At 58.0% G+C, this 16,062-nt stretch overlaps 1 protein-coding gene across 2 annotated transcripts in view; it reads right to left on the bottom strand.

Moving 5' to 3' along the window:
- The window catches only part of SPTBN5 (spectrin beta, non-erythrocytic 5), a 51,713-nt gene that overhangs the window by 1,967 nt on the left and 33,684 nt on the right, over positions 1–16,062 (bottom strand). For both annotated transcript variants that reach the window (XM_044925195.2, XM_044925194.2), the window contains 28 exons: positions 15,754–15,945; positions 15,463–15,558; positions 13,972–14,087; positions 13,774–13,888; positions 12,909–13,022; positions 12,593–12,714; positions 12,190–12,352; positions 11,766–11,954; positions 11,421–11,498; positions 10,982–11,154; positions 8,558–8,648; positions 8,275–8,421; positions 7,234–7,371; positions 6,899–7,161; positions 6,548–6,734; positions 6,113–6,325; positions 5,449–5,645; positions 5,134–5,338; positions 4,703–4,897; positions 3,633–3,788; positions 3,201–3,418; positions 2,872–3,061; positions 2,472–2,648; positions 2,220–2,324; positions 1,746–1,904; positions 1,515–1,586; positions 962–1,053; positions 742–824 (listed from right to left, as the gene is read on the bottom strand). In XM_044925195.2, coding sequence (XP_044781130.2) covers positions 742–824; positions 962–1,053; positions 1,515–1,586; positions 1,746–1,904; positions 2,220–2,324; positions 2,472–2,648; positions 2,872–3,061; positions 3,201–3,418; positions 3,633–3,788; positions 4,703–4,897; positions 5,134–5,338; positions 5,449–5,645; positions 6,113–6,325; positions 6,548–6,734; positions 6,899–7,161; positions 7,234–7,371; positions 8,275–8,421; positions 8,558–8,648; positions 10,982–11,154; positions 11,421–11,498; positions 11,766–11,954; positions 12,190–12,352; positions 12,593–12,714; positions 12,909–13,022; positions 13,774–13,888; positions 13,972–14,087; positions 15,463–15,558; positions 15,754–15,945 — 4,246 coding nt within the window. The remainder of the gene's footprint in view (positions 1–741; positions 825–961; positions 1,054–1,514; positions 1,587–1,745; positions 1,905–2,219; positions 2,325–2,471; positions 2,649–2,871; positions 3,062–3,200; positions 3,419–3,632; positions 3,789–4,702; positions 4,898–5,133; positions 5,339–5,448; positions 5,646–6,112; positions 6,326–6,547; positions 6,735–6,898; positions 7,162–7,233; positions 7,372–8,274; positions 8,422–8,557; positions 8,649–10,981; positions 11,155–11,420; positions 11,499–11,765; positions 11,955–12,189; positions 12,353–12,592; positions 12,715–12,908; positions 13,023–13,773; positions 13,889–13,971; positions 14,088–15,462; positions 15,559–15,753; positions 15,946–16,062) is intronic.

Here is a 16,062-nt window from a genome sequence, read left to right as displayed (position 1 = left end):
GGTTGATTATTTAGAGCAGCCCAGACAGCCTAAGAGACACATGCTTCTGGAGGCTTGACATACACCAAGCCTTGCCCACATGGAGGTGCAGCCCAGGGCCAGCGCTCAGGGGCAGGCTCCCCAGTGCATCTGGCCTCCTGGAAGACTGAATGCCAGTGGGTTCAGAATGGCTTATCCTAGAGAAACTTGGGTGTCTTTTGAATTCTGGAAGGATGGCCTCAGGGAGATCACAGTGGAACAGAGCCAGGAACCCGGAAGGAGTCTGAGGTGAGGCCCCTAAGCAACCCCTCCATGTGAGGCCTGTCGGATCACCATGACAGTAGATTTCTGGTCCAAAGGGTGCTCTCTATGAGCCCTTCCAAGAGTAGAACTGGGCCTGGCCACTGTACAAGACACCCCAAGGGAGGTGTGTTCAGAGCTATCGGAAGACTGAGTCAGAAAAGACCTGTGTCAGAGAAGAGCATGGGGAAGCCCGTAAGGATCCTTGAGGGAAGGGCTCCGGCAGATTCCACAGTGGGTGGAACAGAACCAGGAGGCCATCGGGATCAAACCTGGCCTTGCTTCTACTAATATGTCATCTCTGGCAAGTTGCTTACCCTCTCTGGGCTTCAAATTAAGAAAAAAGGCACTCCCACTTACCTCTCAGGCATAGAGGTAGTAGATGTTAAACATCAAAGGATGCACTGAACGCCAGCAGCTGGGGGCCCAGGAAACCAGTGCCCCCCGCACCCCCGGACCTACCTGTCCAGCTGCTCAGGGTGCCCTGCCAGCTCCCAGTCTGTCCTGCAGATGGCGCTGCAGACAGGGTCTCTCCTGTAGTTAGCCTGCCACCCAGACAGTAATGCGTCAAAATCTGCCTCCCACGTGTGTGGGGACCCCTGCCTCCAGCCCCCTCAGCTGCTCCCGGAGGCCGTGCCTGTCCCAGGCCCGGCCTGGGTCTCTACCCCGACAGGGCCCTCACCTTAAGGAAAAAGTGTGTTTTCCATCATGGTGATCTCCCGGCTTCTCACGCTGCACTCCTACGAGGTCGAGGGAGGCTGTAGAAGCCGTGTTCTGAGGAGAGATTGTGTGTGTGTGTGGGGTGTCACTGTCCCTGCTTTTCCCTGGGGGCCCTTCTTTGTCCTCTGCCCACCCACCCACGCTCCTCCTGGAGCAGGCTCAGCTGCCCCCCAGGGTCCCAGGGCAGCCATGCGGCAGGCTCAGGCTGGGCCGTGGAGGGAGGTGGTGAGGCCACAGCAGCCTCACCGGAACCTGAGTGTGTGTCCAGAGGCTCCCAGGGAGGGAACTGGACTGGACCATGGTGCCCACGGGCAAGGGGGAGCGGGGGGCCGTCCAGGGAAACCAGAGGGAGGAGGAAGGGCCCGCCCCCTGCTGGGTGAGGACAGAAACTGCCACGTGGTCCGGAGGAGCCAGACGGTCCTAAGTTGGGGGAGGTGGGCGCCAGCCCCCTGGCCCTCAGCCCTTGCGTGGCTCTTGCAGGGCAGCTGCTGCAGAAGCAATCTCTGGGTACTCACCTGCCTTCTCCCAGGCAGGAGCTGCTGCTTAAGTTCCAAAATTCCCTCCGTGGTGGGGGCACCCTTTGCATCCTGAAAATGCAAGAAGGGGCCTGGGAAACATCAAGACCAGCACAGACGATGGGTCCCCCTCTGGAAAGTGGATGAGGCACCTAACCGTCTCTGACCTCCTCATCCCTGGAGACAGACCCCCTGGTGTTTCAGTGCTGGCTCAGGCTGTGGACTCCTTACCCCCAGGGTCCCCGCTGTGCACTCCAGGGAGACGGTGGTGAAGCGTATGCAAGACTCAATGGGGACAGATGGCTGCTGGTCCCCCGTCTCAGTCAGCTGTGCTCTGGGCCACCAGCTTCTCAAGGGTTTCAGCCCCTTCACCTGCTGCTTCTGTTCCACCTTGGGGAGGGGAGCAGCCAGATGAGTCAGACCAGGCTCTGGGGGCTCCACGCCCCAGCCTCTCCTCCCCACATCTCTCCCACCCAGACAGAGCGCCTGTCTCCTCACTCTTCTTCATCTCTTCAAGCTCAGAAGTCCACACTGTGTACCAGCCCACCCAGATGTGGGGTGACAGGACCTTGCAGCTGGCAAGGGAAAGAACAGGGCTTTCCCCAAGGCTCAAATACTGGCTCAGTGCCTGGGGGGATCCCAACCCTCAGGCTGAGACAGGACACCCCTGTCTCCCAGTGCCCCCTCACCCCAGCCTCTGCTCACCTCTGCCTCCTGCTGCAGCCGGGCAAACTTTTCTTCCTGGGAGGCCAGCAGCTTCTCTAAGTCCTTGTGTCTGCAGAGCAGCAACTCCACATCAGACAGGGAGTGCTGGGGAGAAGCAAGCCAGGGTGAGGCCCCACCCATGGGGGTGCAGAGAGCTGGTCCCTCAAAACCGGCCCTGGGGGCCAGGGAGAGGAACAGCAGGCTGTAGCTGCCAGACGGTGTGGCCAGCTAAGGGGCAGGGCCTTGGCTCACCCCGCAGTTGGGGTCCAGCAGGAGGCCCTCCCGGCAGGCCAGCCAGGCCTCGGCCTGGTCCAGCTCTTGCCGCAGCTTCTGTAGATGCCAGCTCTCCTCACAGCGTTCCCGGCGCAGGGCCCAGGCCTCTCTGAGTGCCCACAGCTGCCTGTCCAGATCCTGCAGACACCCAGTTACCTGGTGGGAGAGGGTGTTGTGGGTGAGATGCCTACAGGGTGGGGCCAGGCTGGAGTGCCCAGCAGAAGTGTTGAGGGAAGACCGTGAGGTCCAGACCCTCCTGGTCTCTGCCCCACTCTCTCTGCCCACTGCCTGGCCTTCTCCTCCTGCTCAGGGATTCCGAGGCCTGGGGTAATGGGGCTGTGTGCTCAGCTCAGCTTCAGACCCGTAGCCATGCTCGCACCTCCAGGGACATGCAGTGGCCACTGTCCACCAGCTGCTGCCCTTCCTGCTGTACGTTCTGGGCTTGAAGGCAGTACTCTTTGATTTCTCTCCCCAGCTCCTCATGCAGTGCCAGGAGGCCCTCGGCCCGAGCTATATCCCCAGCCAGCTCCTCTGAGGACACCAGGGCCTGCTTCTCCGTGGCCCATGCTCTGCAGGGTGAGGAGGGGAAGCTGCTGTCAGGGCCAGGGGTGCAGACTGGGGTTGGGGGCAGGGCATGAGCTGTACCAGGGGATGAGGTGACCCCCACCCTGCAGGGCAGAGTTGAGCCAATGACTGGATGCCACCTACAGCAATTCCCGACAGCGTCCGAGGAAGGCGTGGCCCTCGGCAGCCTTCTCCAGCTGCCGATCTTGCTCTTGGACCTTTGCATTCAGGGTGGCCCAGGCCTCCTGCACCCCGGCCAGCTGCTTGGCCAGGCCCTCCTGAGCTGCAGGGTGGAACTGGCCCAGGCGGCAGGCCTCCGTCTGCACCTGTGCCACCTCCTTCTCCATCGCTGCCAGTTCCCTCTGCCACCAGAACACAAAATCAGCCTCATCCCCCCATAACCCGATGACCACTCCTCTTCAGGAAGCACCCATCTTCTCTGAGGAGTCAGGCTCTGCTTCCGGATGGACAGCTCCCTGACCTGAGCAAGCAGGCCCTCCCTTCCCTTCCCAACTCTGGGGTCCCCCTACACAGGGAAAGAGGTCAGGTGGGCAGGCCCTGGGGGTGGACCCTCACCTCCAGACATCTGTGCTGTTGCTGCAGAGTCTGCACTGATGACAGGCTTAGGTTGAAGGCATCTCTAGCTACCAGGGTGGCCTTCTTTTGCATCCGGGCCTGGAGCTCAGCTGCTACCTGCTCCAAGCCTCGGACCTCACGGGCGGCAGCTAGGTTCTGGGAGAAGAGGGAGGGACCCTGGGAAGAGCCAGGGTCCTCTCTCCCTGGAGACGTGGCCTCCTGGGCCACTTTTTAAACAAGGAGGTGCATGGGGCTTGGTGATGCATTCATGACCACCGGGTACAGAAAATGTCCCAATATGGCCCCTGATCAATGACTGCATAATGTTACTGATGATGGGGTAGGGCCCTGGGGGCGTTCTGTGGGAACAGGGTCTTCAGTGCCCAGTTCATGAGCCAGGTTGGAGGACAGGGGACTAGGAATCAGGTGGGAATGAGTCCATGGTGGGGAGGAGGGTGGTTTGGGGGATCTGGCTGAGATGAAGAGGGTTGCCTTAGGAGTCTGCCCAGCCAGGACCCTGAGTGACAGCATCGCCAGGATGCGGGCTCTGTCAGGGCTTCGGGGACCCGGGCTGCCTCCCTAGAAACCACCAGCTGTGCCTGAGAGCGAAGGCTATGGAGGAGCGCTGAGATTTCCTTGGCACCCAAATCCGCTCAGAACGTTTAGATAAGGAGAGGGAAGGGGTGGCGAAATCTTGCCCAGTTAGTCTGTGTCTTAATAAACCTGAAGTCTGCGCTTGGAGGGAGCTTAGAGGGGGTCAAGAGCTGGCCAGACAGGCTTCCTGTTTCGTATGAACTATACCAGGAAGAACCAAATCAGTGGAGAAACTCAGAGAGGGCTGAAGGTGGAAGACTGAGACTTGATCTGCTTGGCACTAGGAGTTAGAGGCATGCGCACACATGCGTGCACACACACACAGAATTACAGGCAGCCACCTCCCTCCACACACAGATAGACATGCACACACACACCTGGGGTGGCTGCCTGGCCCTGGCCCTTGCCCTGGCCCAGGAAGAAGGCACAGATGTCCCTGCCCCTTGTCTGCCCCGACCGGGCCCAGGGGCACCTACCTGTGTGCGGGCTTTCACTGCCTGATCCAGCCTCTCCCAAGAGGCCTCAATGCGACTCCTCTGTGCTTGAGTCTGGGGAGAGCACCTGGGTGCTGCCCGTTCCAGGGAGCCTGCCCGCTCCCTCAGGGCCTGCACCCTAGCCTGCCCCAGGCTCTGGACATCCTTCCTGAAAGCATCAAACTTCTCTTCCAGCAGCTGCAGGGTACAGGACCAGGGAGGTCAGTCTGGAGGTGGTGTCCAGCAGCCCTCAAAGCTGACGAAGGGCTTGGCAGTATCCGCCACTTCTGATATCCCTCGGCCCTGCCCTTAGAACTGCTGGGGGTCCTCCCAGAGCCCAGAGACCCCTCACTTCCCATGTGCCTCCCAACCCCACTCTGCCCTTGCGAGCCACTCAATCTCCTCTCCTCCAGGTTCGCTCAGGAGTGACTCACCTTGACAGCCTCTAGGTCCTGCCCATAGTCCTGGGACTCGGCAGTGGCCACTTTGCTGGCCAGCCAGGCGTCCAGGAGCAGGGCTTCCCGCTCCAGCTGGTGGAGCTGCAGCTGCTCCTTCAGGCCTTGCCCCCTGCTCTCCGCTCTCTGCAGCAGCCCTGAGTGGGCGTCCCTCACCGCATGCATCTGGGCAAGCACCTTGGGGCTGCAGCAGGAAGGACAAGCCCCCTGGAGCTCTTAGGCCTCACATCTCCTTACGGGGGGCCCCTCCCTGCTCCTCCCTGCTCCTCCCTCCTGGGCCTGGCTCCAGCGCACCTTTCTGGGTTCTGCCTGCTCTCAAGGAGGGCTGCTGTCTGCTGCAGCCTCTCAATGCGCGTGGTAAATCCCTCCAGGTCCCTCCTGGTGGCCTCCAGCTGCCGCAGGAAGGCCTGCGTGGCCTCGGCACTCTGGCCCATATCCTCGATGTCCAGGCCACTGCCCCGATCTTCCAGCCAGGATTCTGCCTCCAGGAGCTGGGGTGACAGTACAGTTTTCCCTAGGTGGTGCCCTCCAGGACTCACATCTTTGAGTTCATGGCCTCAGGAATTAGAGCGGTGAGTGGTTCCCAGCCTGGCTGATCAGAATCATCAGAGAGCTTGAACAACTCGCTCTGCCTCTCTCTCACCCCATAAGATTCTGATTTGGTCTGGAATGGAGCTGAGTGTCAGCACTGCTTCCAAGTTCCAGGTGATACAGATGTAGAGCCTTGGTTGAGAATCGCTGGTTTAGACAAAATAGCAAAACCAAACCAAACCAAAGCCAGTGGGCTCATTTTCTGGGAAACATGCTGAAGGAAGACCTCAGGGTCAGGAGACCACTTAATGGAGGGGACAGAAAATGCACAGAGAGCCTGGAGCCCCACCTGGGGGTGACCTTCCAGGCCTGCCTACACTCTGGGTGCCCTCATGCCCACCCTCTCGTGCCCCGCAGCACCCCTTACCTCCGTCAGGAAGTACTGGGCCTCCTGAGCCTGCTGTAACCGCCGACGCCTCTGTGCAGCCTCTGCCCGCAGGCGGCCCATGGCGTCCTCCAGCTGCTGCACTCGGGCAGCCACATCGCAGGCCGCAAAGTGCCCAGCCTGTACCAGCTTGCGCCCTGTGCCCACCACCGCCCGGGTTAGAGCCTCGTGGCTACTCATCTCACTCTCCAGGCTCTGTGGAGTCAGAAGAAGATGGCATGGGACATGCTCCTGGGTGCTCCTTGGGGGACCTGGGAGTTATGTCCGAAGCCCAGTGGGACCCCACAGATTCCCCCAGACAGAACCCTGCCTCCTGACCAACAAAGAATCCTAGGACCCCCAGAACCTCCAGGAGGCAGAAGCTCCCAGAACCAGAGGCGACTGTGGGCAGCCCTGCCTGTCCCGCTAGGCCCACACCTGGTGCTTCTCCTGCAGGCGCCGCAGGGCACTCAGGCTCTGGCCACAGTCCCGGGCGGCCACCAGGAGCAGCTTCTCCTGTACCCAGGCCATCTCCTCGTCTGCATCCCTGAAGAACTGCAGCAGCAGGTTCCGGGCCTCCAGGGCTGTCCTGCGCTCCTGCAGGGGCGCCCGCAGGCTCTCGAACCTGCAGCGGTGGAGGGCGGGCCCGCGGCAGGCGGGACCCCGGTTGTCAGGATCCGGGGCCAGACTGTGACCTGCACATCACTCACCCGCTCTGTGTCCCTCGCCATGGGCTGGGCAGGCCCTGAGAAGCTGGGCTGGGGGACAGGGAGGAGGGGTGGGTGTTACCTCTGAAGCAGCCGCTGGGCCTGCTCTTCCACGTCTCGGGCCAGGCAGTGACCTTCCTGGACACAGGCCTGGGCCTGGGCTTGGCTCAGCAGGGCCTGTGCCCGCCTGACCTGCCTGTCCACTGCTGCCTCCAGCTCCCCCTGATCCCCCAGGAGCTCGTCCAGCCCAGGCTGGTCCTGGCCCTCGATGGGGACTCTCAGCTTGAGCTCCACAGGCTCCAGCCAGCTCTCCAGTTCCTCCATGCTCCGTCGCAGACGCAGGGCCTGGGGCAGAATGTGAGTGTGAGGAGGAGAGGCCGAGAGCTGTACCCAGCCCGCTCCGCCACACAACCTTACCTCACGGGCCTCCTGTAGCTTGGCTGCCCTCCTCTGGCTCTGGGCCTGCAGCTCCTCCCAGAGCTTTCTCAGCTCCTGCAGCCGCTCCTGGATGGTCTCTGAGGCCGAGTGGCCATCCTGCAGCAGCCTCTGCCCCTCCTACAGCCACAATATAGAACACGCCTCGTGGACTCAGGACTGCTGGTCTCAGGGCTCTGGGGTTGCCTTCAGCCACCAGTCCCACCACTTCAGAGTCTGAGTGCTAGCTGTGTGATCTCGGGCAAATTCCTTAACCTCTCTGAGCTCATTTATCTTATCCATATAATAGTGATAATAATGGATATTTTGTTTAAATGGGATCAAACATTTCAGACACTTGGCAGGGCACTTTATATCAGAGGAAGGCAGTCTGGGACCAGAGCGTGCCCTTTGTAGGTGGAAGAGGGTAAATTTAAAAGGTGCAATGCTTTGACTCGGAGAAGGCAATGGCACCCCACCCCAGTACTCTTGCCTGGCAAATCCCATGGACGGAGGAGCCTGGTAGGCTGCAGTCCATGGGGTCGCTAGGAGTTGGACATGACTGAGCAACTTCACTTTCACTTTTCACTTTCATGCATTGGAGAAGGAAATGGCAACCCACTCCAGTGTTCTTGCCTGGAGAATCCCAGGGACGGGGGAGCCTGGTGGGCTGCTGTCTCTGGGGTCGCACAGAGTCGGACATGACTGAAGCTACTTAGCAACAGCAGCATGCTTTGACTCCTACACCCACAGGACAGCTGGCCGTGCCCTGATTCTCTGTCCTCTGACATCTTTCCAAGAGTTTTAAAAACTATCACACCAAAACACAGTCCTTAAAATTCTTGAAAAGGCAATATTTTTGGAGAGGTGGGTGCCCCAGGGAAGCCACTGTGTTTCACTACCCGTTGGTGCCTTGCATGGCATCTGTATACAATGCACTCGAAGGTCGGCCACCCCAGCTGTGACTCAGGGCCAGCTGCCAGGGCTCTGTGGGGTCAGCTCCTTCTCTGGCCTGTAGTCAGTCCCTGGCGCCCAGGGCCTCACCATCTGCAGCCTCTGTTGGTGGTGTGCGCGGGTGTCCAGCTCCGCCTGGAGATGCTGTTGTTGCCGCAACTGGGCCTGCAGGTCCACTGGGTCCCACCAGCCCTCTTCCAGGGCCACCAGGTTCTTCTCCCTCAGCCAGGCGGCCATCTGGGCACACAGGGAGGACGAGGCTCTGCTGCCTAGGGCTTTCCTCCTCTCTAACCCCTGGGATGTCCTGAAGAAGGGTGGCTTTCTCCTGGGCAAGCCCTTCCCCTCATCACAGCCGCTCCCCACCATGGCCCACCTCACAGGAGTCCTGCAGGAAAGACTGCAGTTGCCTGAGCTCCTCCAGCTGGCGGCAACGGGTCCTGGCTCGCTCCAGGAGTGCCTCTTTCCTGCAGAACGAGGGTCTCAGGGGCCTCGGGTCTGCTTGCTGGGACCTGGAGCTGCTACACGTGTGTGTATGTGCATGCGTGCACACACACATGCACAAGTGTGCTCTTCCAATTCAGGACAGCCCTTTTCCGCAATTTTTAAAAACTGATTTTTTTAAATTGGAGGATAATAGCTTTACAATGTTAGTTTCTGCTGTACTTGAATGTTGTATATATACATGTATGTATGTATACATGTGTATGCATATATCCCCTCCCTCTTGAGCCTCCTTCCCATTTCCCAACCCCAGCCCGCTAGGTCATCACAGGGCACTGAGCTGAGCTCCCTGTGCTTTCCAGAAGCTTCCCACTAGCTCTCTACGTTACACATGGTGGTGTATATATGTCAACGCTACTCTCTCCGTTTGTCCCAGCCTTGCCTTCCCTCCCCGTGTCCACTAGGCCGTTCTATATGTCTGTGTCTCTATTCCTGCCCTGAAAATAGGTTCATAAGTATGCATTAATACATGATATTTTTCTTTTTCTGACTTACTTCACTCTGACTCTAGGTCCATCCAGTTTTATTACTTTTTATGGCTGAGCAATGTTCCACTGTATATATATGTACCACACCTTCTCAATCCATTCATCTGTTGTTGGACGTTCAGGTTGCTTCCATACCAGGACAGCCTTTCTTGTGTATCAATTTACCCTGACTCTGGGATTTCCTTTAAAATTTAGAGACACGCTCTACTTCCCCTTATTAATGCTATGAGCTGAATCGTGTCCTCCAGACTCCTATGTTGAAGTCCTAATCCCCAGTACCTCAGAATATGACTGTCTTGGAAGAAAGGCCTTTAAAGAAGTAATTAAATTATACAAGGTCATTTGTATACGACACCAACATGACTGGTGTCCTTATAAGAAGAGATTAGGACACAGACATTTACAGAGTGTGTGATGACAAGAGGAGGCCTCAGGAGAAAGCAGCGCTGCCAGTGTCTTAATCTTGGATTTCTGGCCTCTGGAAATGTAACCAAATTTCTGTTGTTCAGGCCTCTAGTCTGTGGTATTTTGTTATGGCAGCCTCACAAACTAATCCAGTGTCTAAACCACTTTTTGATCATATACTGCTATTAGTAAGAATGTTTTGGTATGTATTTGTATGGGTGCATATGTGTGTGTGTGTGTGCGCACACACACACACATATACATGCTGATTCATAAATGTGTACACCCCTGGACCAATATAGTAAGTCCATTACCATATGAACAAAAATAGCAGTTAGGAATGAGATCTATTAGAGAGATAGGAAAAGAAGTTCTAATACCCCCAGTCACCCCACCAGGGTCCATACATGCCTCCCACTAGCAGAGTCCCCATGCTGGTGTGAGTGTGAACCCTTGTCTCTTCCTGCTGGGGTTGCCAAAAGGTGTAAGGGGGATAGGAGAGATGTAGAGAATCTCGGTGGAATGAAAACAGCCCCCTAGAGGATGCGGAAGACTTAAAGGGAGGGGTTTGGGTGGCACTGCCCTGGGGGGTGCAGGTGGGCCTGCCGGGAACCATCCAAGGAGACTGGGGGGGAGTGTTGACAGAGACCAGCAAACCAATATTTTCCATCTGTCAGTCAACGACCTTGGGTACCCAGGTGAGGTCCATGTGCAGGGGAGAGGAGGGGAGAGGTCACAAGCGCAGGAACCACAACACTGTGGGCCCTAGTGGGCTCTTTGGGAAGGATGGAGACCCCTGCTGATCTGGGATCCAGCTTTTTCCAAATCTGCCTTGGTCTAAAGTCTGAGGGGCTGGACAGGCTGCTGAACCATATAGACTCTTATGAGGAAAACAAGCAGAGATTGGAGCCTCATAGCCATGTAGGCTTCAGTTACGCGGGCATAAGAAATCTGCCAACCTGCCTGCATGCCAGGCACTGTGCCAGGACATCAAGGGTCCCTTCCCCATCCTGAGCACAACCCTGAGAGGCGGTATTGTTATCCCCTCACTGTAGACAGGAGACTAGTAAGGAATGGGTTCCAAGACCCACTGTGAGCGGGCTGCACAGAAACTCAGCAGTGTCTGGCTCGCTGCTGCGCTCCGTGTGGCCTCTTCGTGAGGTGGTCTCTCTCTTAGTTTCTCAAGCCTGTGCTTCTTTGTAAAAGTCACCTTTATCGCAGCAGACTGACCGTGTGCTGTTTGATTCCATAACAGGCTGACACACTGCAGGGTCGGGGCAATGGGGCCCCAGCATCTGAATTCAGCCCTTGGGAGCCCAGGCTAAGGGGAGAATGGCAGGGGAAGAGCCTGATGCCTGTGCCAGCCCACCAACCACAGCCCCTTCAGCCAGGGCCAGAGGTACCTCAGAAGCATGGCCTGGCACCGACTCAGCATGCCCTGGGCCTCGGGGTGTCCGCCCTGGAGCAGGCTGTGGCTGGCGGCTTCCAGTGCGCTCATCTTCTCCGCCTGAGCCTCCAGGTCCTGCTCACGCACCCTGTGCTTCCACAGCAGGGTCTCCACGTTGGCCAAGCAGTCCTGGGAGGCGATACTGTCTACAGGGCTGCCCTCCCAGTCCCCAGCTACCTGCTTTCCTATCAAACACATCCCCCCAGTCCCTCCAGGCTATATCTGACTTTAGATTCTCAACCAGGAAAGGTATGAGGGAGAGGGGTCAAGTGTTAGAATTTCCAGGGCTTGAGGGCTGGGAGCTGCCCTTGGACTGGAAATCTCAGGCAGCAGTGGCTGGTTTGATCCCTAACGCTGCTCTGGCAAACCCTCCCTCACTCCTGCTGGGCACCTACCCCCAGACCTTCACTGGCTGGGCAGGCTTCCAGGCTGGAGAGCCAACTTTCCATCTGCTCCACAGAGCTCAGAACCCGCTGTCGAGAAAGGAAAAGGCAGGAGAACGTGAGTAGAGGGTCCAGTCACGGCAGGTAGGGTGACTCTGTGGGTGGCCCAGTGGGAAGCCAGGACTGGGGCCTGGCTCAACAGAAGGGGTCACAGCAGGCAAGGTTTGCAGTGGGTGAGGTGAGTGGTGGGTGGTGGGAAAGGCCCCTGGCACAGCAGCCTCTCTGGCTTTGGCTTTGACCAGGGGCAGTGGGTTTAGTACACACACCAGTGGTGGGGGTGGGATGGAGGCTGCCTACCTGTAGTTCCAGGGCCTGATGCAGGTGGAGCTGGTGCTCATGCCAGGCCCCTTCCAGGCTGTTCAGCTCCTGATTAAAATCAGCCAGGGCCTGGCGAATGTTGGGGGTGGATGGGTGCCCCGCAGCAAGCAGTTGCTGCCCTGTGCTCCGGGCCAGGCTGATGCTGTCCATTCGGGAATCCAGCTCAGCCTGTAAGAGGACTGGGCTCAGATCCCAGAGGCTGAGGCTCCCTGAGTGGGAGGGAAGAGGGCCAAGGGGAAGGAGGAGAGGTGGGGAAGACAATTGAGGGGGCAGGATGGACGAGGGGAAAGGCAGAGGCAGCCGACACAGAAAGAACCCAAGACAAAATTGTGGTCACAATAAGGGGGAGGAGGCCAGAGAGGAGATGAGATCCGGGAAAGGCCCCAGGGTCTGGGCCGCTCACTTTGAATTCCTGGTGTTCCTCCAACATGTGCTGGACCTCCGCGAGGCTGCCGGGGCTTCTCCAGGAGTCCAGCTGAGCTCGCAGCCTCTGGGCCCAGACCAGCAGTTCCCGCAGCACTGCCTGCAGCTCCTGAGCTTGGTGCAAGGCGTCCAGCGACTCCTTCCTGCCCACAGGACCCATCAGCTAGTCCCAGAGCCTCCCAGCCCTTTTGCCCCCGTGCCAACCAGTGCTTCTGTCTCCGAAACGCTTCAGCCAGAAAAAGGCTGAAGGGTTGGGAATTAATAGGCTGGCGATACCGATTGTTATTAAGGGCAGAGAAAGACTCTTAGGGGAAGGCTGGGGATTGAGACGCTGCAGGGGCTGGCTCAGCAAGAGGTGCGGGAAAGAGACCCGAGGTTTGTACCACTTCTGGATCCTGCTCTGGAGCTGCCGCCAGCTGTCCATCATCTCCTGCTGCTGGTGGCTGAGGCTGTGGGCCACCTCAGGGCTTCTCTGGAAGACTCGGCCTGCTTCACGCTCTAGAGGCTGTGCAGGAAGCCAGGGTCAGGGGCTGGGGCCAGGAGGCAGGGGGCGCTCAAGGGAGCCCAGCCTGCATCTGAGAGGACCTGGCTGTCTCTTGAGGTCCTGACAGCTCACCCCTCCCCCCATCCATGGTGCCCAAGGTCCTTTGGATGCTGTACCCTGGGCCTGGGCTCTCCCCCGACTCCCCAGCTGCACACCTCCACCTGGGCCTGGAGGAGACCCATTTCCTGCTCCAGCTCCTTGTGTTTCTGCTTCAGCCTCTGCACACTGTCCAGATCTTTCCCACAGTCCAGGGCCTGGACCAGGGCGGCCTGGGGAGGAAGGGGGCGTTACTATTGGTCTTTGCTCCAGCTACTCCCTAGTGGCAGAGGGGTCGCTGGCCACAGCGTTTCTGTGTGGAAAGCAAGCAGCCAGCCTGATTCCCTTCTCAGTGCCTGGCATGGGCTGGAGCAGGCCGCTGGCCCTGACCAGGTGTCCTTCCTGCTGTGAAGGAGGAAGGTTCCCAGGAGGCACTTGGGTCTGGAGGTTCCCCAGCGGCAAGAACCTCTATGGTGTGGAGCCTCCACATGCACTCTCACTTGACCCTCATTCCTTCGCAGGGAACCGAGACGGACCAGCCTGGCTGTGTAGGAACCAGATGGGCAGTAAGAACAGATCTCTCTGCATGCCCAGAACAGGGCACCACCTTTTTAACACGGTGCTTCTCAGGCTGTGTACAATTTTCCCACCTCTGCCAGCGTCTTGGCCAGGCACCCATGCATCAGCTGACACATAGCCCAGCAAACCTCCTGCGGGTTCTGGCTTTGCTCAGGGACTTCAGAGGACACATGGCGAGGAGGGGTTGCTCCGGCCTCTGGACTCATGGGAGAAAGGAGGCAGGTGGGGCCAGCCTCCGAGAAGCAAATCGGGGTTTCTAGGTCCAGAATTGACTCTAAGAGCCCCTGGCAGACCCACTGATGGCCCCCTAGTGGGACCTGCCTCCAAGTACCCAGCTGAAGAGGAGAGGTGGGCCAGGGGTGGGAGGCACGGTCCCCTGGCTTCGTCAGCTCCTCCACTGCTTACCTTCTTCCTGACCTGCTGAGTGATGTCATCAAGCTTTTGGGACAATGTGTGTATCTCCAGGGCCACTTCGAGCTGCTGCTGGTATCTGAGCAGGTTGCCATGGAAACTGTTCCACCTGAGGGAGAGGGTGTAAGGCTGAGTCTGGGTTGGACCCTCAGCCCCTCTCCCAGCCCCACTGCTTCTGGCTCTGGGACCGGCCTGCTGTTGAGCTGCTGTTGCCGCTGCCTGATGGTCTTGAGTTGCTCCGTGTCCTGAGTCTTGAGCTGTGGTGAGAAGTCACTGATGCTTCTGATGCGGGCATCATCCACCGTGTCCTGTGGGGTACAGGGTGTGGGCATTGGTGGCACCAGCTGAGCCCCTTCTTTGTGCTGCAATCCCTACTTGGAGGGTCTGCTTTGGCCCGAGAGAGCGTGAGGAACAGCGTGTTTGGTGGTAGCTGCTTCCTCTGTGTGGTCATCCCATCCCATGCCTGGTGCACTGAGCGAGATACTCTTAGGGCAGGAAGCCCAGGGGAGGCTCACTGGGAGGACAGGCATGCATTGGTGAGCATAAGCTTTTAAAGTGAAAATGCATCTTCTCAGGATAAGAAAAGCCAAGTAAGGGCCTGAATGAAACAGTGAGCACCAGTCTCCTTAGGTTAGGGTGTCCCTGTCCCTGGGAGTCACCAGGCTGAGAATGCCACTGTGGAGCTCATGGCCACAAGGGGAGAGGATCCTCAACAGTGGGAGGGCTGCAGGTGTCCTGCCCCAGGGACAGCACCTTGCATTGGTCTACATTTCCAAAGCGCTTCCCAAGAGGTGTCTCATGTGAGGTGAGAAGGGAAGGGGCGTTCTCTCACAGAAGCCAAAGCAGAGCTCAGAGACCGACATGGTGAATTTATGGCGGAGCCAGGACTCAAGCCCAGCTCAAGTCTATCTAGCACTCTTTCTACTACAGCATCTGGAACAGCAGTGGCTGTGAAATCCTACTGGTCAAGGCTCTTAGATTGAAACACTACAGCCTTTTACAAAGGCATATACTTCATTCAGGGGGTGAGGTTAGCAAGTCTGGGCTCTTAATACATGATTGTGAATACACTTGGCTAATTTCTACACCACCTGAGAGAAACTGATTTTGGTGGTGTGTATGAGGGGGTTGGGGAGGAGATGTTGAGTTGGTTGATGAGGAGGGTTCTGAGCCACTGAAGTTTATTGATTAGTCACTACATCCAACCATACATGCATTCATTTAAAATTTTTTGGGGGAAATAATCATAGGTGCACAGGAAATTGCACCATGTATAATGAAGGCCCATGTACCCTTCCCCCAGCTTCCCCTGATGGTAACAGCTTATGTAACTGTAGTGCAATATGAAAACCAGGGCATTGACTGGTATAACTACTAACTAAACTACAGATTTTATTCAGAGTTCAGCAGTTTTTACTTGCACACATCTGTGTATGTGTGGGAAAGTATCGCTCTAGGCAGTTTTATCATATGTATAGATTCCTGTAACCACCACCATTCCTATATGCTCTCTTACCTATGAAGGAAGCAGTATCCCCACTTTAAAGATGAAGAAACTAAGACTCGGCAAGGTGAGGGAGCCTGTCTAAGCAAGTGCAGGTCGTAAGCACTGAGCTGACGAGGGCCCGCCTCTGGCTCCAGAGCCCACGCTGGGTCACTATTTCCTGATGCAGGGCACCTTACCCCGGCCCAGACTCCTCGGAGCTTGCGGAGCTGCCTGTGGAGCTGCTGGCAGTGCTCACGGTCCTGGCCCAGGTCGCTGACATTCACCATCACCTCCTGTGGGGGCCATGGGTTGCGAAGGCTGTACTCTGAGCACCCGGCCCTGGGGGCACCTAGCTCCCAGGCACGCAGCTGCTAGGGGCAGTGCTGGGGCAGGCGGTGACTTGGGGAACTTCCTGCCAGGGCTCCCTCCTCCATCTGCCAGCCCCACAGCCCCACTGCCAGCTCTGTCCCTACCCAGCAGGGTCTCACCATCTCCTGGATCCAGGCCTCGGCAGTGTCCACTCTCTGCAGGAACTCCAGGATGTTCCGCTTGTCCTCCAGGTCCTCGCCCCGGAGAGCCACTGCCTGCCTCAACTTCTCCCAGTGCTCCTGCAGCTCCCGCAGCCTCTGGGAGACCTCTCCCACCAGAGGGTGGCTATGTGCTAGGAGAGCCTCGCCCTCCTGGGGAGAGAGGGGAGATGCTGGTCGTCACTCTTCCTCCCGCTTTTTCTCCATCACAGACTCCCCCTGCCTCAGACCTTTCCTCTTGGCCATCTTGGAGTCCTCACTGTGGGTCAG

Source organism: Bubalus bubalis, chromosome 11 (genome assembly GCF_019923935.1).
Source record: "Bubalus bubalis isolate 160015118507 breed Murrah chromosome 11, NDDB_SH_1, whole genome shotgun sequence".
NCBI classification, from domain to species: domain Eukaryota; kingdom Metazoa; phylum Chordata; class Mammalia; order Artiodactyla; family Bovidae; genus Bubalus; species Bubalus bubalis.
Note: the sequence above shows the minus strand (reverse complement) of the source record. Positions and strands in the feature narration are given on the sequence as shown.